Source organism: Catharus ustulatus, chromosome 1 (genome assembly GCF_009819885.2).
Source record: "Catharus ustulatus isolate bCatUst1 chromosome 1, bCatUst1.pri.v2, whole genome shotgun sequence".
NCBI classification, from domain to species: domain Eukaryota; kingdom Metazoa; phylum Chordata; class Aves; order Passeriformes; family Turdidae; genus Catharus; species Catharus ustulatus.
The window spans coordinates 26,542,752-26,564,657 of record NC_046221.1 but is presented as its reverse complement, the minus strand read 5'-3'; the positions used below and the strand labels follow the sequence as shown (position 1 = coordinate 26,564,657).

Genomic DNA, 21,906 nt, shown 5'->3' with positions numbered 1-21,906 from the left:
GCTGCCTGCTTACGTGAATCTGGTACCAGCACTTACTCATTTTACACTTAAAAATCTACTATCTTTGTTCTCTGGGTAGCTTGCTATTTTGTTAATAGCATAAATATAGAATCATAGAATCAAGTGAGAAAGCTTTTTGAATTTCCTGTACCCACCCTAGAGAAAAAGTAAGAACATTTTTATTAGACTAAACTGTGCTGTTATGCAACAACACTAGCATGCAGGAAGGGTAAATGAAGACAGACATGAACTGTGTATGAGATAACTTATTTTATTTATTCAATTCTCAACTTAATTTTGATGCTAAAAATTGGTCAAAGGCACTTCAAAGAAGGTATTTAAGAAACAAATCCTTATGGTGACCATTCCAGACAAATCACTGACTTTTATCTGCCATTAGGAACACAACTACCTATAATTGCAAAGTGAAACATTCACAGGTATTAAGTGGAGCATACTGTCCAGCAGCAATAGTCAATTCTTTTAGACTATTAATAACATTTGTGGAGTATTTTAAATACAATATGGTAAAACAAAGCAAATTACATTTTTGGAGTTCCACAGAAGATTTCTTGACAGAAAAAGGACAAAACTGCCTTTCCCAGTGGTCCTGTATTGAGGGGTCTATTTTATCTGTGCGTGCACTATCAGCATCAGTAGCAGGTACAACAGAGAAATAACCCACACTTTCCTGTCATACAAAGACAAAACACCCTGCTCAGATAACAAAGCATTTGTTAGAGGTCTATCAGCTACTCACTGAAATTTGTACTTCTGCAAGCATAACAGAACAAATGGCAATAGCTGAAGAAAAAGTGATTTTTAATAAACACCAAACAAAACAAAGTGTCCTTAAAGGCAAAAGTATTGTGAAAAGAGCTTCCACAAAATGAGAGATGGTATAAACATCACCAGCGTGTAACCTCTTAAATAACACAAGTACAGACCGCAAAAATAATTGGGAGTGAAAGAAGATTAAAATTTTTCTGCAAACAAACGTTAATGCTTTCCACTGCAAACAAGCACTAATACTCTCCTCTGATTAAGACCAGCGATCAGAGAGTAACTTCTTGCCATTCTCAATCTTTCTGAAGCGAAACTGTTTAATACAAGGTTAAAATGTTACTCTGTCACACTAGGGGACATTCCCACATCCACTGTCTAGTAATTTCAAGGAAATAGTTCAAAATTTTTAGATGGGTAATTTAAATCACTATGGTGCCAATGAAAGCTTCTAGGTTTTACCAAATTAAGAAACCTCTTTTAGAAACCTCTTTTAGAAACCAAACCACAGAGCAATAATCTGCATGGCCTAAGTAAGCCCATACTGCTGTGCTTCAGCAAGTCTCTCCATCTGAAATAGTTTCCTTGGGCTGCAGAAAATTCTCAAATTCAATAAATACTTTCTCAAAGCACAAAGACCTGAGAGTGAAATAGCAGACTACTAATATTAGTGTAATATTGTATGTGAAAATTATACTAACTGTTCACATTCCAACCTTGTCCACTGAGGTTTCTGAAGGCAGTGAGATTGAAACCAATTATTCCAGCGGTATCAGCTCATAGTTATGGCAATACAATTCAACAGAGAACAACAGGCCTCTGTTATGATCACAGAATGTAAAACCTGATACTTTTCTAGCTTGTCTGGAAAGAAAAAAAATTCTCTGCAGCACTGTTACAAAGGCAAAAAAATAGATTCAGAGGCCTATGCACAAGGACACTTTAAAAACAAAGAATGGATATTTAAAGAAAGGCTGCTTATTTCTCTGGACAGGCCACCCATTTATCACAAGGTAGTACATCCTTAGCCTTATTCCCTTCAGAAAAGGAACTTGCTCCTTTACCTTTCCAGTCTCTCCGAGGTCCTGCACATTTTGCGGAGAGGGATATTCCTGCCCCACTCTGCTAAACCCACAAGCCTCAGTTGGGCAGCAGACAAGAACTAGAACTGCTGCTGAGAAAAGGCTTTCCCCCGAGCTCAGCAGTGGCTGGTTTACCTTGTTACCCCAGCAAACAACCTGTGTGGAGCTCAAACATCCTGCTTCCTCCTGTCCCCCGAGATTTATGCTGGATGAAACTGGAAAGCCAGAGACAGGATAGTCAGGACAGCAAGGAACATGAAGAGAAAATGATTTTGCTTCACAGGACAGCACAGGGCAAACATATGACACAAATCTGCTGAAAATATGCAGGATTAGTTCTACCTGCTGTGGCAGAAAATCTTCAAAACCCCTCAGATGAACTGAAGAAAGCAGAAATAAAGGAATTGTACAGTAGTTCAACAGACCTACATCAGCTGAATTTACAAAGAGATTAGGTTGGGATCTTGATTTTGTTTTGTAACTTCCTTAAGTATTCCTGAATATTTGAATAGCTTGTTTGAACAAGGCCATTGGAGTTATCGATTCCATATGGATTTCACAATGATTGGTTTTGTGCTGCAAGTGGGATAAACATTTAGCTCACAAAAGGATGCACCTTTCAGCATGTTAACATCCACTGTCCTCTGGACAAGCACCCCTCTGACTACAGCAAACTGGAAACTTTTTCCTTTCTTAAACCAATGCAGTCACAATGTTTTACTTAAGTTAATTAATGTAAAATAAAGCTCGTATCCCTATCAGTACTTCAGAAGCAGCGCTGCTCATAAAGACCAACAGATTTAACCCTGCAGGAACCATTTAACCAATACTTGATAGAGGAACTCAGCCTATATTCAGGCAGAGAAGATGTATGCAGCATTTCAACACCATGAGCTGTTTCAGTACTTACCATCGTGCTGCAGAGCAATGGTCAGAAACAAATCATTACTGTTGGACAACAGAAAGAACTCCAATCTCCACTAGAACTATCTTTGGAAAAAAAAATCCAGTACTTTATGGTAACATCATCCTCCAGGAACATCCTGAAGGAGCAGCAGTAGTAAATAAGGCTGTCTGCTACCACTATGTGCCCTTTTCAAAACAATGACTGGAGGTAATTCGGTTATGTCCAAATTCATCAATATGATGAAGATGAAAAATAACAAAAAGATGAAGAAACTTTTGTTCAAGTGTGGAATAAAAACACTATATGTAATGCTTAAATTCCCATTCCCCATACTGCTATTCACTCAATTTGAAAAGGAGAAAACCAGAAAGCTTCATATTAACTCTATAAAACATACATTTGGCCTCTGAAAAAAATCAGTAATTAAAACACCGGTTTTATCCCACACCAAGAATGTGTTTCCAGTTAAAAGGCAGAGATACTTATGAAGTAGTGGAAAAAGTTAATGCACTTTGAATGATTCCTTCATTCAGGCTTACTTACCTGAATAACTATGTACTTTAGCTTCAAAAACAGTGAAAAAAGATCATTTAACACTTTTGTACCGAAAAAGATAACAAGAAGCAGATACAGAAATTTTTTTTAAGTGGAAGAAAAAAATGTTTCACTCAGAAGAGTGAAATTAAGTACTTCAACCAAGTAAACTGGCTTTGGTGCAGTTTTAAAATAGGACATTTCTGTATCTGAAAATTTTAATCTCTAGTGAAAATTAAAACAGAAACAAACTAATTAGTACAGTGGCTGCAACCAAGTTGTACAACGCAATTTCACTAAGATACTATTCTTCCTGGTTTATGTTGCCTGTGGGATGGAAGACAGACCTCAATTTTCAAAAACATCTATGTTATGCTGAGAAATGCTAAGATGATTTTTTATATCCATTCAACCAAAATGACAAGTTAACAAAAGGGGGGGGAAGCCACAGGCAAGTATGTAAGCAGCTTGCATCACCTCAGCACTTTAAACAACAGTAACTGTTTCAGGTTTCTCTCCAGATATCTTCCCCAATAACTTTATATTGTTTTGCACAACAGAATTAAAAATTTTGTAAATAATTCATAGCAGTGAATTCTGTTTCTGAAACAATTCAGATAAATCTTGTGGGTGAAATTCCGCCACTCTGTTGCTAAGGCAAAGCAGATTGGAGACTCTAGTTCAATGTTTCTCTGCCTTACTTTAGAGCAAGGTACACAAAGTAACTTCAAGATGTTGAGAATACTTCAGAAAGGCATCATGAAGTGTTTGGGCAGCATCCAATTTCTAATATTAGAACCGACTTAATGGAAAGGAAATAGAGAAGAACAGAAAAGGAACAGAAATACTGTACGATCATCTGTGAACCTGTCCACTGTGGTTTTGATACAAATTCTTCCAGATATTGTACCAGAGCAACCTCCAATTTCACAGCTTTAGGGCCCCAAATCTTCATAAGCAGGGCTGCAAGGTCACCCTATCCCAAACAGTCAGAGCCAGCACCAGACTCTGCTGTCCACAGGGTGACAAGAAGTGCTGTCAACTTGATTTTTGAAATAAGAATCACCAGGAGTAATTTCAGTCCACAAGCTTCATGCACAGGTTTGAGGAGACTCTTACTCAAACTGGCTTCTTTTTGGTTTTTTTGCAAAGTCCAATTAGCTGTCAGAAATTTTTGCTTTAGCTTTTGATTATCCTGCAGTGCTTCATTTTTGCTCTGCTCTTCTGGATTCTTTGACAAATCAGGATTGTACCTATACAAATAACCGTACGGACGAAGATGATAAATCATATATTCAAATGATACATAGTCACAGAGTCAACATAGTGGAATGAAACTGCTAGATCAGAGCAGCATCCAGGACCCTGAAACACAAAACAAAGCAAAACAATCAGCAAGAATTGCAAAGCATGCCTTGGATTAAGATCTGGGGAGAATTCAAAGAGTCTAATGCAGATTTAACGGAAGAAATTCACTACCATCATACATATACTTCAAAAGTTAATGTTAGGCAAGCAAAATGTACCAGACATATCTGCTGAGGCATCTTTCCAAAATAAAGCTGACTAAGTCTTTCACTTCTGCGATCAAGCCAGTGAAAAACTAGCTGCCCTCATTAACGTCAGAGTTTTTCTCCTTTACCACACTTAATTTTTGGTGCTGTTGTTTAAACAGCAGCAAGAAGCAGCAGGCAGGTGTAAATGAGTCACATTTACACACCTGTTACTATGTCAGCATTCACATAGAATGTGTAAGCAAGATGTGCATGTACCTGTACCTGTATTTCTTGACATATTATACAGTTTGGCAAAATTGTCAGTATCTAATTTACTACTGATAGGAAGCTGTAAAAGGTTGATTGCAGAATTTTGTTTGAAATGTCTTGATTTCATTGACATTACAAAGAGCTACAGGATCGTTGTTAGCACATGTGTCACAACCTATATTTTATAGCTCAAATTCAACTTTGAGACTTTTCTGGAGCATAGTTTGGGGTTTCTTTTTTTCAGCAGCTTTGATTGCAGACTTGCTAATATTTTGAATCCAGCTGGAACTAAGATTAAATATTTAAGGACACCAAAAAGAACAATTGTTACATAACTGTTGTTCTTTCAATACATACTAAATTTGATCAATATAGTTTGATTTTGATACCAGATGAAGTAGTCTCTACCCAAGCACAGGTGTGACAGGACAGGATCACATAGGCAATTTCCATTATGAATCAGTTACAGAGGGAACTGTCCACAGCCTCAGCCACCCATGCACTGCAGCCTTAGCTAAAGCTGCTGCCTCCTGACACACTAAATACAGTATCATACAGCTGGTTTAAGCTACAGAAATGCTTTAGCTGCTGAACACAAGTATAAAAATAGATTGCTGCTTTACAATGAAAAAAAATCTACTGAAGAACCAGATTCTTTTTTTCCAGCTTTAATATGCAAAATGTTCCAAATCCTGTTCTTCAATTCTTCCACCTAATACTAATTCACACATCACATGATCACACACATCCTAAGATGCACTTGACAAAATGGTACCAGGTTCCTCAGGACTTACCTCTACAGCAGGATAGTAATTGTAATTCCAGTACAGAATGTTTTTGGTAGGTATCCTCTGATTAAATGATGTTCTGGAACAAATGGATGAAAGGTTTCTCTACCACTTGTATCCCTAGAATCTCCTGCTTCCACATTGATGATCTCCATGCATTTTCCTAGTGCCAGATCTTCAATAGAAGAACTGTGAGTGCATTTGTTCGTTTTAAATGCAGCAACAAATCTCTTCAGAGCTTCTTTGCTCAGAACATACCCTGCTCCTCCACTCATGTAGCCCTGCTTTACATAAGGCTTAAACCTTCTTCCAAAGTATATTGGTTGTTCAGGACTGTATTTTGAAAGAAGCCACCTCAAATTGTCCAATATAACATATGTATCATCATCTGCTTTCATAAACCAATCAGCATCATCAAAATAATTGTCATATACATATTGAAAAGCTTTAATAGTCTTCCAGTACAGTTGGTCCCTGCCTTCTTTGGTTTCTAGGCCCACAGTTGGGAAGTCTTTATTTTCCTCAGAGCTCATAAAAAGTACTTTATTACAGCGTTGGGCCCAAGTGGCCTTAACATGCTTGGCTTTCTTTTCTAGATTTTGAGGTCCAGTCATGACCCAACACAGTATTTTCACCTTATGATACAGTCCTTCTGCAATATTTTTATCCTCATCTAAAAAGAGAAAAGTTGTAAAACCATATTAGATGTGATTGTCAAACAAACTAACAGCAACCTCCCGCATCTCAGATATTCTATTTCTACATGAGAAAAGACATGCAGACAGAAAAAAAGGCTTTTGCTTCCAAGTGTACCAGTTAATGAACTCTATGCTAGATTCTGGAAGGAAACAAGCAAGACTCTCAAAGATTAAAATTCTTAAAGTTATTTCAATTTTACAGGATAAAGGAGAGTGTCTGTTCAGGGAAGTGTTGACTTTAGCAAACCTTGATTTGTGTATAAAAACTACTTAGAGGCAACCTCATTATGGTCTTGGAAGACTAATGAAAATTCAAAAATAGAATATTTTTGCCATTCACAATGAATACAGCTGAATCATTACAACACAAAAAGGCCAAAAAGCTACTAAACTCTTTAGTATATATTCATGTTAACTAACAAAACCTAATGAATTTTCTAAAACAGAATTTAAGTTATTAGGATGCTATGAAACTACTACTGTTGATAACATGTTTTTATTTTGGCAGTCCAGAAAAATAAACACAGTTATCTGAGGTGTGAAACAATGTTTTTCAAGCTACCAAAGCATTCATTGCTCTCAAAGAAACATTTTCATTTGATACATACATAAAGATTTTAACTCATGTAAAAGAATATTTCATGGACAGTGAAATCTGCATAATTGGTACTAAAATACTCCTGCTTACACTTTATGCTGTAATAAAAATGTAAACAAAGAAAACCCTATTCAGTAGACCTCAAGAGAAAAAGTTATTTACATGCAACCTGAACATGGGGAAACTGAATGAAAATTATTCATATAAATTCTTGGCAGTGAAGAAGCAATGTTTAGCAATGCATGAAAAGGGAGGACATTTGCTAATCAGTCAGGTCTAACAAATACCTTTATGCTGTCCAGCATCTGCATTGAAATTCATTTGTCCTTGCAGCTGATTGTTGTCAGTATCTGCTAAGTGCTGACCGTGTGGATCATTGTGAAGAACATGAGGCTGGATCTTAACCTGCCTCTTCTAGTATAATGCTAAACAGAAGGTAGCAGACGAAAAATCCTATTGCTGAGCCAAAAGTGAAGGTCAGAAGGTTCATCAAAGACTTAGAAGAGGCCATCTCCTGAAGGTGAGATACTGTTAAAACCAAATTAAAAATACATTAGACTTCACATAGAAATCAAATTTAAAACTACAGGAAGAAATAAAGGACTAAATTTCTGAAAGCAGAGAGCTCAGTTCTAGTTCAGCTTCAGCTCCCTTGGGCTTGCACAGAAACTTAATTACAAGAGCAATGCAAATATCAATATAGTATTGATATAATATGTACATCCATTGATAGTGGCTGTACATTAAAAAACCTATTAACTTTATTTATACAACATTTAAACAAGAATGTATACACAGAAGCGCAGTAGCTTTATAAAACTGTAATATATGTACACTTTTTTATTATCTTCAGCCTACAAAACCACACTTCAAAATGCAACACCTACATCATTATGAAGCTAAAAGATGATGATCAATGGCAATCTACACTTCAAGATACAACATGGTCACAAGATGTTCTTAAAATTCCAGCCAAATGTGTACTACAAGAATTCTTAACATATGGCAATCACAAGCAGATTTCAAAGAGTTCTAAAAGCAAATCTACTACCAAAGTAAGGCAGTTGTCCTTACACTTTTTAGGAATTACTGAGGACTGACTTTCAGAAAAAGAGTAAGACAACATCTGAATTTTTCATATAGAAACACTCCCTTTTCAAAGGAAGAGAAGAAGAAAGTACATCAGCCTTGAAGCCTCTTCTACACTTCAAAAACTTTGTATTCCAGTAATAAAACACCCCTTCATATCAGTCACACCCTTGCTCCTCAAAAACCAAAGGACTTGGCTGACCGTTTTTATTAAATCAAATGGCATAAAGGGAGTTTGCATCAAAAACGAGTGTGAATCTTAATATATTAAACACTTGAAAACCAATTTCAATTTGTTGAGGGTTTTTCAGCTTCAGAAAATTGAGCTACTTTATAATAGTTCATGACTAAACTACAAAAACATTGACTATTAAATACACACCAAATTCAAGCCAGAGCCTTACAACAAGTCAATGATGTTCCCTCCACTAGGATCATTATTAATGACAGTGGGCAGAAGCCAATTTAGTTCATGAGAGAGCCCAAAAAGAAAATTATGGACTGCACAGAGCATCGATGAAAACCATCGATCAGAGAAGAGCTGCAGCCACCAAAACAACTCATTTAGCCTGCACCCCCTCCTCTCACTGCCTGGGCAGTGTACTGGAAACAGGCTGTCCCCAAGCAAGCTGCATGAATCACTGGGCAGCAACACACACTCCAAATTCCAGCTTTCTGTCAGTTCTTCAGTTCTCCTGAAGGAAGGAAAGCAAAGGATGGAATGCATGTGTGCATGTTGTTAGGTTGGCACTTTCAGAAATCCATCAGATTTACTGTACACATTGCAGACCCAGACCATTTGAGAGTGAAACAGCTCTCACATATGGTAATGCTTTGCTTTCCACACTGCTAGAAAAATGAAAGAAATTGAAAACACAACTCGAAGCACAAAATAAAAATCAAGAAATGTACAGGGTATATAAAACTTAAATTATTACAACTGATAAGGAGTTGCAGTTCCTTAATATGAACAAGCACATCATACAATTTTTAAATTGCACATTGTCTTCCCTCAATTCAGTACTACATCTTGGTGGAGACAAGTGATTGCCTTTAGACATGACATCACAAAGTAAAAAACTGTGACCCAGGCCTTGAAAAATTACTTGGTCTCCAGCTTTTTTTCTATTGTCTTTTACACCATTAAATGAGAAGAAAACAAGAGTATTTTGATCAGCTGCTAAAAAATAAATAAAAGTAAAACTCCCTAAACCTTTATCAAAAAGCTCATGCATACAAGCAGCCTATGACAATGCAAAGGACCTGTTGTACTAAGATTTTTTTGTTTGTTTTTGCTTTCCCCATCTACCACCATAAAGTCCCCTCAAATTTGCAATACACATAGGGAGATGGTCAAAATAAAACAATGCCTTCTTTTGGTATATTCAAAGTGGGGAAATATACAAACCCATACACCACCTTCTAGAAGAAAAGGTCTCCACTGTTCTACTTTTCAATATTAGGTGTCTCTCTGCCATACAATTTCAGTTATCTGCTCCAACAGCTGTTAAAATTACTCTTGGAGAGAAAAAAATGAAAATAATTTGAAAATAATTGCTGCTCATTTAACTATGAAATTATATACAACTGAATTCTATAGAAAAAAATTAAATGTGCTGGAAATGCTGACAAATGAAAAGGTGCATTCATGACACTGGAAATCAGAAGCTGATTTGGCAGTTCTTTCACATACAAAGTAGATTTCTTAGGGCAGGTAGTAGCTGTACTTCTTATTTGATACAAAACGCCTCTAGTTACAGTTTTCAATGTAAAATAATCTGCTTGTCATTTCTATCAATTTTTTTACCAACAGAATAGGTCACTTTAAACATGTGTGAGTGCATAACCACATTTGTAAACTCCAACATAAACAGGACAGAAATTTTCATTTTTTATGATATCTTGATATTCCACATAAATTGAGTCTTTTAACTCGACAGCAAAAATAACTGAACACTAGAGCATTACACTAGAACCAGAAAATGCCTAAAAGGAAGGTCAGTTGTCAGATGATAAAACATCCCTACTCCTTGCTGATATCCTTTTCTACACACAAATTTATTCAGGGGGAAGACACGCAAATCATTTAAGGCCAGGCTGGATGAGGCTTTGAGTAACCTGATCTAATGAAAGGTTGTCCTTGCTCATGGCAGGGGGTTGGACTTTAAAAGGAGTTAGATGATTTTGAAAGGTCCCTTCTCCCTTCCAACTCAAACCATTCTGTGATGCTACAAATCTATGACATTCTGAGAAGGAAACATCTGTTTCTACTTCTTGAGTAAAAAAAATACACTATGTAAAAAACCCCTTACAATAAAAGGCTAGGTTTGAATTTAATTTATGCTCCACTGCTCTATCATGGAAGCTTAAATAATACAGCTATTTAGATATTAATGTAGTAGCCCTATTCCCAATCAAACCAATAAATATTTTCAAATTCTATCACAACGTAACAGTCAAAGAAGATTTGGTTCTAAATTTAAGTTTCATGAGTCAACAATTTCTACATCTTCAAGCTTGCAGAAAAACTACTTTTTCCTCTGTTAGGGGCTGCTGAACCTGGCAGCTCACTGATGACAAGGCTGCTGCAACTCCATGTGCCCAGATCCAGCCAGGCTGAGGATGTACAGTAATTTCACGACCATAAGGCGCACCGGACTATAACGCGCACCCCCCGGGAGTCGGCAAAATTTGCAACTTTGTAGATCATATAAGGCGCACCGGACTATAGTGCGCACCTTTTTTTTGCAGCGAGGCTCCACCCCCAGCTCCTCCCACACGGTTGCTGGCTGAGGCCCCGCCTCAACCCGGCAGCCATGGGCCCCTGGGCCCACCTGGACCTGACAGGGGCGGTGCCGCGGGCCCTCGGGCCTGCCTCACCCTGCTGCCACGACATTGCCGGCTCCCCCCACGGCTCACACTTCCGGGGTTTAAAAATGTCGCAACTTTATACATCATATAAGGTGCCCTGGACTATAAGGCGCACTTCCGAGTTCGGGGAAAATTTTAGTCAAAAGGGTGCGCCTTGTAAGTAGTGAAATTACTGTATTTCCATAGCTGTGCATGCAAAGATGCATATACACATGGCTGACCATATCAGCACAGATGAAAACAAATGTTCGTTGCAGACACAAACATGGCCTGGCCTTATGCTGCTCCTCCCCACAGCTGCCCAGGATAAAGGTCTGCTACTGGGAAATATACACATACACACAATGTGGATCCCTCTGTAACTGATCTCAGACCCTCAACCCTATTCAGGAACCAACCCTGAATGCTCAGACTCCCCAGAGCCCTGCTCTGTTGTCAAACTGATGACTCTCTGATCTCACTAGTACATGTCCCACACTTACTAGTGAGTTCCCAAGCCTCTTAATCCTACTCACTGGCTAGCCCTGTGTGATACTCACAAGCAACCACACACTGGCATCCTTGCCAAGACTCCACTCTTGCCAGTTATGGGCACTGCAGAGTGTGCAGGCGCTGCATACACACACAAGCCTCTGTGGCTCACAGTCCCCACTCCAGCTGCTGGGCATTTAGGCCCTCACTCACTCCAGTCCCTCCAGCTGCTGGCACACCAGACACAGGGTCCCTACAACTCACTGTGCATCTCCAGCTGCTGGCACTTAGAGCTCAGTATGCGCACAAGAATACGGCACAGAGTCCTCTCGCCCAGCAAAACATTTAGAAAGGCATCTTAATGAGAAAAGGGGAGAGGCTGTGGCAACCTGGCCCAGGACACAGTCAAACAGACTGACCAGCCACTTGTTTCTAACTGACCAGGCCCTTTATCTCATCCTTTTATTTTCCCATACTTGTTCCTCCTCAAACCACCCTTCCTTTAGTCTCTCCAGGAATACCCCATAATTTTGTAGTCACAGATGCTTTTCTCTTGCATCCCATATGACCCATACTTTCTGGGCAGTTATCCCCCTCGATTTTTGAGTCCCTCCTGGGGACTTCTCTTACTGCTTGTCACACCTGGGCAATGGGGCTGGTGGCTCCCCAGTGACACAACCAGGGGCTGACTCCTCTGATGAGACCATGCCTCTGTGCATCCTACTGGTGAGCCTTTGAACATGTTAATCTAAGTTACTGCTCTCACCCTGCTGTTCCAATAAACACTTTAAGGTCATTTCCACAAGCCAATGGAAATTTAGGAAAAAAACATGCAATACGAATATATGGCAAGAGTTTGGCCCCATCACCAAAGAAAACAACTCCACCACTTTTAAAATTAATACTTTTACACAAACTCTGATTAACCTGGACCATGTACAGAAACACATTAAACAAAATACCAAAGAAACAAGCAGAAATACCCCAACCCCCAAAACAACATGACAAAAAAACCCCACAACCATCAAATCTGGGAATTTGAAAATTACAGAATGTAGAACATAACTCCAATTTTAAACATGCTTATTCCACTATCATTCCATAATCACTTTAAGATTCTATTAAGTTAAATCTACATACAGAGCTGATTCTTTCTTGCACCCCTTACTTAAGAATCAAGGGGGAAGCTCTGAGGCCCCATGACAAAACAATATAAATATCCTTTGAGAGCTGCATAAACGTAGTTAGTTGTGCAAACAGGCCTTCTGCTCCTTAAGTCATATTATTGCTAGTTGCTCTGTATATTCATATGCTTCTGAAATGCAGCTATATGCACAAATTGTGCAATTGCTAACGTTGTCTGCATCTAAGATTCCTGTGAGCCTCTGCAGCTTCCTATCGACTAAGCACAGACTGTATCTTTCCACTTTAAACATCTAATGCTGTAAACGTTTCTTTCAAAATAATTCCTGCTTGTTCTAGCAGAAAATACGAACCATCAAATCAAGGTATTTCGGCATAGGAGGCGAACAACCGCACTGAAACGAGACGTGTAACAATCCACAGTACCGGTGGTCAGGAAGGAACATTTGGCTCCTCCTTCCTCATTCCAAAAGCTGACGCCGTCGTTCGGCAACAAGTGCCCGTGCCCGAATCACGGTTTCCCAAAGCTCTCCCAGCCCAGCCTCGCTACGGCCGCCCGCCCAGGAAGTCCCGCGGCGGGGGCGGGAGCAGCGATTCCCGGCTCCCCGGGCGCCTTGTTCCCTCCGCCGGGCTCCCAGGGACTCGCGCTTCGCAAGGAGACCCCTGCTCTGGCGCCGCTCCTTCCCAGGCGTGCAGCCGGGCACCTGCTGTCCCCGCAGCCGCGGGCAGCCTTCTCGCCGCCGGGGTGACACGCAGCGCCCCGGCCGCCTCCTCCCGCCCCGTCCCCGCGGACAGGAGGCACCCTCGGCGCCTTCTTCCGCGTCGCCCCTGCGGGCGGGACGCTGCCCCCGCGGCCCGACCCCCCCCGCCACCCGCGGCCAGGCCCGGCCCAGCCCCCCTCACCTCTCGGGCCGGCGGGGCCCCGGTGCGCCCTCAGCCGCGCGGCGGCGCGCGGGCACCCGCAGGCGGCGCGCAGGGCAGGCCCCGGGCCCCGCCGGCCCCGTCGCCCCGCGCCCCCGCCGGCCCCATGGCGCCGGCCGCTCCGCGCTGCGCCCCCCCCCACCCCGGGCGGGACGAGAGCGGCACCGCCCCGCCGCCCGCTCATTGGCCGGCGAGCGGACCGGCGGCGGGGCTCTCTCCCGGCGCGGGGGAAGCGCGGTGCCCCTCTCCTGCCCTTCCCTGTCACGGCAATCCGCCCCTTCCTCCCCATCCGCCGGGAGCGTGGCCACGTCGCCGGGCCAGGCCGCGAGTATCGCACGCGCCTCCCGGTGTGCAGCGCTGGGCGAGGGCGGGCGCCCCCGGCAGAAGCCGCAGCGCGAGAGCGGTGGCCGGGGGCCGGCCTGTCTGCCGTGCGCGGTGGCGCGGTGACTTCGAGGGGAGCGGGGGAAAAAATGTCCCGGGGGAAGAGGGGGCGCGGGAGGGACTGAGGAGCGCAAAGCGGCGGCTCCCCGGAAGCTCCCTGCAGTCGGTACCGGCGCGGCGCTCCCGCGGTGCCTGCGCGGGCACGGCCGGCGGGGAAATGCCCCGGGCAGCGCTGTCCAGCCGCCCTCCCACCGCCTTACCTCGCTCTCGCCTGCCTGGTCCTGCCTGGAAGCGGCGGTGCCGGGCGCTCAGGCCGGGCTGCGGAGCTCCGCTGCGCTCCAGCCCCTCATTTCCCCTCACTTCAGCCGGTCTGGAGCCGCTGCACTTCCAAAATACCATTAGGCAACTGCAAGGGATGTTGCTAGGATACCGAACCCTCTGCAATCGCTTCTTATCTCCCTGTGCTAACGCTGCTTACCTTTCCAACAACTCGACGTTTATCTGTCGGTGATTTCCTTAGCGAAAAACATATTAAATAAGAGGAACTGTAGATTTGAAAGGTGTTTTTCATTACATTTACAGTGTAACTGTATGCATTTTGTGAGCACTGGGTAGGTAGTGGAGCTCTGCAGTTAATAGGTTTGTTTGGGGAGGGTTTTTGTGTATGTGTTGTTTTTTTAAGTACTGGGTGCAGGTATGTGCAGAGCAGAACTGGTCCATGCTGAGGGCCACTAAGTGTTTCTGTAAATGGAGGTCACTGCACACGCTGTTCTGATTTTCCCCTCTCTCCATCCTTCCTCAGCTTGTCCACAGATTCAGTCCAAACCATAGGTTTCCCTCATCATAGCTATAGATCTGTGTATTTTCCTACTGTCTCCCCTCTCCGCAAAAAAAATTATTACCTCAGAGATGTGCCCTTTCATCTCCATTTTCATGTTTATTTCTATTCTTTTTCTTTCAATGATTCACACAGAATTTCAGAACCATTTAGGTTGGAAGAGACCTCCAAGATCACAGAGTCTGACCTATGACCAAACACCACCTTGTCAACTAGACCGTGGCACTAAGTGCCACTTCCAGTCACTTCTTGAAACACCTCCAGGAGCAGTGACTCCACACCTCCTTGGGCAGTCCATTCTAATGTTTAACAGCCGTTTCCATTAAGAAATTCTTCCTTGATGGCAAATCTCAGCTTCCTTATGTGCAGCTTGAGGCCACTTCCTCTTGCCCTCCCCTGGCTTCAAAGTCCTTTCAGGTAGCTGTAGGGAGTGATAATGTGTTTCTTGGCCCTATTTTCTTCTCCAGGCTAGTCACCCCTAGCTCTCTCTGCTGCTCCTCATATGACTTACTCTCCCCTCTGTTCATCAGCTCCATGCTCCAGCACCTCAATGTCTTTCCTGAAGTGAGGGACCAACAGCTGGACCCACCACTTGAAGTGTAGCCTTGAGTCATTCAGGAGATGCTGAATGTACCAATTTAGAAAGCTCCCATGTCCCACATTACTCCAGATCATAGTTTCTCATTCCTGTCCCATCCCACTCTGCTACCTCCTTTAAATAAAAATTACAAGCAACTTCGTGAATAGTATCTTCTTGAACTAGTTTCATCAGAAGAAAGGGCAGGTTTCTTGTAGGGCAGGAGTTTGATTGACATTAAGAAAATCAACAGGAAATAATAACAAAGATAAGGGAAATTGCAAAGGCTGTAAATAAAAAAAAAAAAACAGAGTATGTGTCTATTTTCTTGCTTCCCTCTTTTCACCCCCACCAAATTTGGATAGAATAACCGTCCATCCCATGTCCAGTGAATGCTTTAAATTTCAAAAATAGATTAAGTGAAGTTCTCAAACTGTTTTGAATTACAGATAATGCAGCATGTCTGAGTTGAATACAAGACTTCCATTTTGCCTAGTGAGCTTTAAACCTGGTCTTGCATCATAGTAGTTCTTCTGTCAAGGACTGGAGCCCTTGTATATTACACACCCATAAATCTATGCATGCAGTGCTTCACTTTTTTCATAGTGACATGTTCATTGAGCTGTTTCACTCTGTTAGGCTAATTTAAAAAGGAAATTTCAGATAGAAGGTAGAATGTGCTGTGACTTAACAAAAGCCACATCTTACCTATTAATATTGGTGCAAAAAGTTTGCTTTAACAAATGGGACTGGTTTGGCCACGTTGTAGTGTCTGTTTAATATTTTATGGAGATATTTACATATCACACATACAAGTAGGTGTTTTGGTGATTTTTTGGGGGGTTTTTTTATTTTTTTTTTCATTCAGGGGGAGATAAGCCATCTCTCTCACAGCTCTCCAGCAGCAATCTCTTACAGTTCAGGGTAAGGAAACAGGCCACTCAAGGGAGTGCCTTGCATGTGTAGTGGTAGCATCCACAGCTTCTGTGCAGCACTGCTTTGCTCAACACACTGCCTCTGGGTGGATGGTCAAGGGAAAAGCTGTTCTCTTGTTCTAAGGCAGAAGGAGGAGCAGCCTGGTGCTCTATTTTCCTTCCACGACTGCAGATCTACTTGACCACAGTCCCTTTCTATGTAAATTTAGTACTGCTATGGGAAATTCTCAGCTGCTGAGAAAGCCCAGCAGTGTTAGGGGACACAGTTGTATAACTGTAATATGGCAAGGATATTCACACCTTCTGGCACATGCGGTTGGGAACAAATGAAAGGGAAATTCAATTTCTAGTATTTTAATTTATCAAGGAACCAATCACTTCATATTGGTAAATACAAAGAATGATATCTTTCCCTATCTAGGAAGGCCAGCCGCATTCAACATAAAGACTGTTTTGAGCAGGACAAAGCAGAGTAGCAGGCCCTTAATCCCTCTGCTCATCACTAGGGAGGTCTCTGTGAGATAATTGTATGGGCGTTTCAATGCTTACACCCTCTGGAGAGCATTCTGGAGTATGGACCTTCCATAAAAGCCCACTCAGCGATCAGCTACTGCTCTCAATTCCCCCCCATTTTGCACAGGAGTCTCAAAACACAGGTTTCTAGATAGGAAAGCTAACCCAGAGTTAAGGCAGAAAGCAAAATGCAACAGCTTCTGTTGAGCCTCTGCAATTTGACAAGTCACTGACTACAGATATATCATTTAAATATATCATAGATATCTAATAAATATCTGTGGTGAGACTGCCTTCTGTAGATAGTTTTCTACAAGACAATGACTGCTAAGGAATGATGTTTTCTTAACATTTTTGTTTAATTTCAAAATGGTCTTATATTGAGTCAATTTATGCCATTGCTTTTACCTCATTAGCAAGACACGAAAATACATATTATATAAGTAATTCCATGTATTTTGGCTAAAAGCTACTTTTGTGTTTTCTTTGCACTCCTATGTGATTATACAGCCAGATTAAATTGAATGCCTTACTTGTTTAAGAAAATATCTCACTAACTTGACCATTCAGATTTAGCAAAGCTGCCACTCTCTAAAAAACCTATTATCCATTCTGTGCCCATTTATGAACTCACAAATTGTAGTTGCAGGCACACTGGACCAGATCAAGTTCGAGAATTACACATACCAATCCTAATTCTTAGAACAGAACAAAGGCTTTTAGAAAAATCAATGGAGTTTCAATTTACCACCACACCTTTGCCCACTTGACTTGGGGCAGGACACACTAATTTGGTGCCGGGGTGTCCTGGAACAATCTGAACAATATATGGAGCTGTAAAAGTAAATTTTTCAGTATGGTAACATTACTGTGTGAGATAAAGTGTATTTTGACATAATAAAGAAGTATGAGTGTACCACTCCACCTTCCTTTACCAGTAAGAACACCAGCTGGCTGAAAGTCTGACATCCTGCTATGATACGGAACTTTACGCACTGTGTTTCTTGCACAAACAATAGTGGAAACTGCCAGGAATTGAATTACACACATTACCAATCAGTGAAATTAGAAGTGCTGTCTTCATTGAAACAATTGTACAATCTCTACACTGCTGCTCCTGCTGACCAGATCTCCTTGCAACAAATAATTGGCTTAAACAAGCCATTGTGGACTTCCAGATTAGTATTCGGTGTAGATCAGTATCAGTGTGTGCCAAAAACTCCGGTTGTACATTTCAAGTGGCAGAATAAGGAATTAATCACTGGATCTTGATAAAAACGTGACATTCAAAAGAACACTTGTAAAACATTTGAAGGGAATTTTTTTTCATTATTTATATATATATATATATCAGTATCTTTGTATCTTCATTGGAAATACCAGACAAAATGTAATGGGCTTTCATTGTGGAGACTGCAAGAAAAGTATTTGTCGCAACGTTTCTATCCTGCTAACAGACCTACACCAAAGCCCACTTCAAAATGCTCCAGGCTACAGCTGTGTTTCCCTAGGTGAAACAGTGCCAGGGACCATTCTTTGACAGAGATATTTCACAATTTTTCAGTTTCAAAGTATATTGAAAGCTGTGTTGTAGCCCATCAGAATGAAATTTTCATATCATGGAAACTGAGAAAAGACATTCATTTTCAGTGCTGTGGAACATGATGGACAGGGATAAAGGAGCACTGAGTGGTTAGGAAGCCTGCTGGGATTCCCCTGGATGGACCCAAACCTCAGCCTTGTCCATATTGCTCTTTATAAATAGCTCTTGCAAGCGTTGCTTCATTACCTTGCCCAGAGATTTTCTCAAGGAAATGCTACCTGGCAGAGACACAGGTCACGTCAGTGAGTGAGTTAATAATTAGCCTCCCATACTTTATTTCCTGGCCCTGATTTATTTGTAGAAATAGCCTAGTAAACCTTTAAGCACTTAAGAAAAATGTGTGTCTCTCTTTATTCTTGTTGCTGATATATTTCTGTATAGATAAGTATTTTCCCATTTATTTTACATATGCACACAACTTAAAAGTTAGCCAGGACAAGTGCAGATATTTTATCTCTCAAATTCCTACAATAGAAATAAAGAATACGTTCTCTCTTAATACAAACTCGAATAAGAGATAAATTTCAGAGCAGATTGAGGAGTAGCCAACTCTTGCAGATAGATCCTTTCTTTTGTCCATCTGGTACCTGGCAAAAATAAAGAGGTTCTCAGGGTTGCTCTCAACTAAAATGAGATTCAAAATAATACTGCTATAAAGTGCATTTCTGTGAGAATTGACAGAATTTTAGTTGGCTGAGGTTTCTTTTCTTTGGGAAAAAGGCCTTAATAAAAATGTTGGCATTAATACTAGAAAGCACATTCTTATCTGGCATCCACAGTAAGAGATGAGATATTGTTCAGTAAGAATTAGAATGCAGAACTAACTCTTCTTTGCAGTCATTCATTATTTAATTCTTTTAATCCTTTTGAATGGATACTGCATTTGAGTTCCTTTAGAACTGGTCTTCTTTTGTTTTGAATCAGGAAGACTTCTCTTTCTTCTCTTTATGTGTAAAAAACAAGGCTATTTTTATGAAGTCTGTTGTTAGTTTCTAGCTGGGGAAGAACTGGGAGGAGAGACACTAGATTTTACTGTTTATATGATAGCAGTAACAAAACAGAAGTTTACTTCTGTATAGAATTAAAAATCAATTCCTAGTAAAAAGTGAGAGCAAGTAGCTGTAATAACTATATAACCTTTGAAGAGTTCAGTGCTGGTGATTTAATACAATTAGTATGACATACTGTGAAGTGAGCTCTATTTTAGTGTGTGAGAAAATGGGGGGAAATTGCTTTCATTATGAAATTTTTTCTTTTACAAATATAATTTACTTGTGTGTGTGTGTGTGTGGTAGTGCAGCTGTTTATTTTCCACACTGCAAAGGTTACATTACCAGTCTAATTCTGTCACTGCTGACCTTCATTGTATTTGTTCTACACCTCTATTTCTGGTAACAGCAGTACTAGCAGGGCGATGGCTTCTCATTTTGAGGTAATAGCTCGACCTAGTGATGAGAAAGAGCTCCTACAGTCATAGGTTTTAGAATAGTTTCTCAATCTTCTATAATCCAAAGACCATCGAACTTCCTTAAAAAAAATTCTCATGCAGTGTACAATAACTGTTATGATTCTTCCTCTATTGTTCTTAACTGTATTAGGAGAATGTAATTGTGCCTTCTTAGCACATTTTACTGAACCTGTTGTTGGTTTTTTTGTCTTCCAGAAACAAATCACAACATTAAATACACTTTAAAAGACTAAAGCACCACAATAGAGGGTTGTGTGAAAATAACTTTTTATTAAAAATATGCCCATTTATTCCAGTTGAAAAAATATATATCAGCGTATTTTAAAACAATCATATATGTTCAAATTAATTTAGCTGTTACAGTTTTTAACAGCTAACCATCTCTCTTACAGCTGAATTTAGCCAGATTCTAGGTGAAAGAAATCTTGTTTGTATTAAACAAAACATCTATTGAACAGGACAAAATTTCACAATGGGTGAATTACAATGAAAAAGTGAACTGAAGATTGTAATTTGCAGTTAATCCTGCTGTATTGACTACAAGAGTTAGTTTAAATGCTAATTCAGCTGACACCCAATCTTTACTACTACAAAAAGAACCAGAATTTAAATTGCTTCTACCATTATGGTTCTAAGAACTCTAGAGAATTATGCTGGTTTTGTTGCAGAGTCAACATCAGACAACTGTTTTTTCTGTCTTTTTCTGCAAATCATTAAAAAACATATATATTTATATATATATATAAATATGGAGAGAGAGAGAGAGAGAAAGAGAGAGTGTTTTGGTTTTGTGGTTTGTTCCTGTCTCCCCCTCCCCAGGAAGAGAATAAATTAGACTGGATTCCTTCTCATTAGCCAAGACCGCTATTGAGTTAAAGTCAGCAGTGTTTCATTCCTCTGTGGTCCTGGCCTGGACAATAGAACCATTGGTGTGCCATATGCCATGCCTGCCATGTGCAGTGTATGGCCAACAGCTCCTTCAGCAACCCTTTCTTGTCTGTGCTAAGAAACACAGGGCATGACGGAAGGGCTGGGATGTTAAAAAAAGGATGCAGCAGTGGTGAAAAATGCTTAGTCCTTTGTGCAGGCAGTAACAAATCACCTTACTTTGTGTTCTCCCTTGCTGCTGCACTAGCCATGCCTCCTAGTACTTTACCAAAGTCCTGATGCCAGAGCTCTAGAGAAGATTTTCTTTCAACACTCAACAGTGCTGTGACCTCTAAGTCCGAGGTCAGAGCAAGTCTTATTGTTTTGAAGCTTAACATAATTAAGCAGGAAGAAAAGAAAAATGATTAAATAAGAGAGACTATAGCAATAGGAATTCCCAGTGGGAGAAACAGCTACTTTTTATACTATGAGAAAAAAAAAAAAAAAAAAAAAAAAAAAAAAAAACAAAAAAAAAAAAAAGATTGTGTCTGGAGGAAAGTAGATTGTACGTCCTTTAAATGTTTTTGAAAGGAAAGGAACACATAAGAAAAAAAATGGAAAAATAAATAAATTCAAAATTATAGGAACAAAGAGCTCTGTTAGGTCGATAAGTTATTTAAAAGCTGCAAGCTTGCTGGCATGTGATACAGTCCCTCTGGGCAAAATCCAGACTAAATAATACAAATGGGAGCTTACCTTGCTTCAAGCTATGGCTTCAAACAGCTTTTGAATTTGACAGTTTCTCTTTTCCTTTTCTTCTCTACTCAGGAATTAAAGTATGGCTCTGCCTGAGATCTTGAGTGCAAGCATTCAGACTTTAAGAGCACATAGTGTTACTATCTCTTGGGGAAGGAAAACCAATACAGGCAAAGGCCTTTGCTCTCTGCATGTGCATATCCCTGACATACAAACATGCATTTCAGATGTCACGGGTATTAGCAGAACACCTGTCACTACAATTTCCAGATGAATGTACAGTATCCAAAAGCTTCTATATTTAAAATATAGCCAGG

General features: G+C 40.6%; 1 protein-coding gene across 1 annotated transcript; it reads right to left on the bottom strand.

The window, feature by feature from the left end:
• Positions 1–255: 255 nt before the first annotated feature.
• On the bottom strand, positions 256–14,545 carry C1GALT1 (core 1 synthase, glycoprotein-N-acetylgalactosamine 3-beta-galactosyltransferase 1). Its single transcript, XM_033064384.2, is given in 7 exon segments — positions 256–4,608; positions 4,611–4,671; positions 5,867–5,901; positions 5,904–6,533; positions 7,444–7,564; positions 7,566–7,684; positions 14,293–14,545. Coding segments are annotated over 7 exon segments (1,431 nt in total). The 5' UTR covers positions 14,432–14,545; the 3' UTR covers positions 256–4,282.
• Between the last annotated feature and the right edge of the window lie 7,361 nt (positions 14,546–21,906).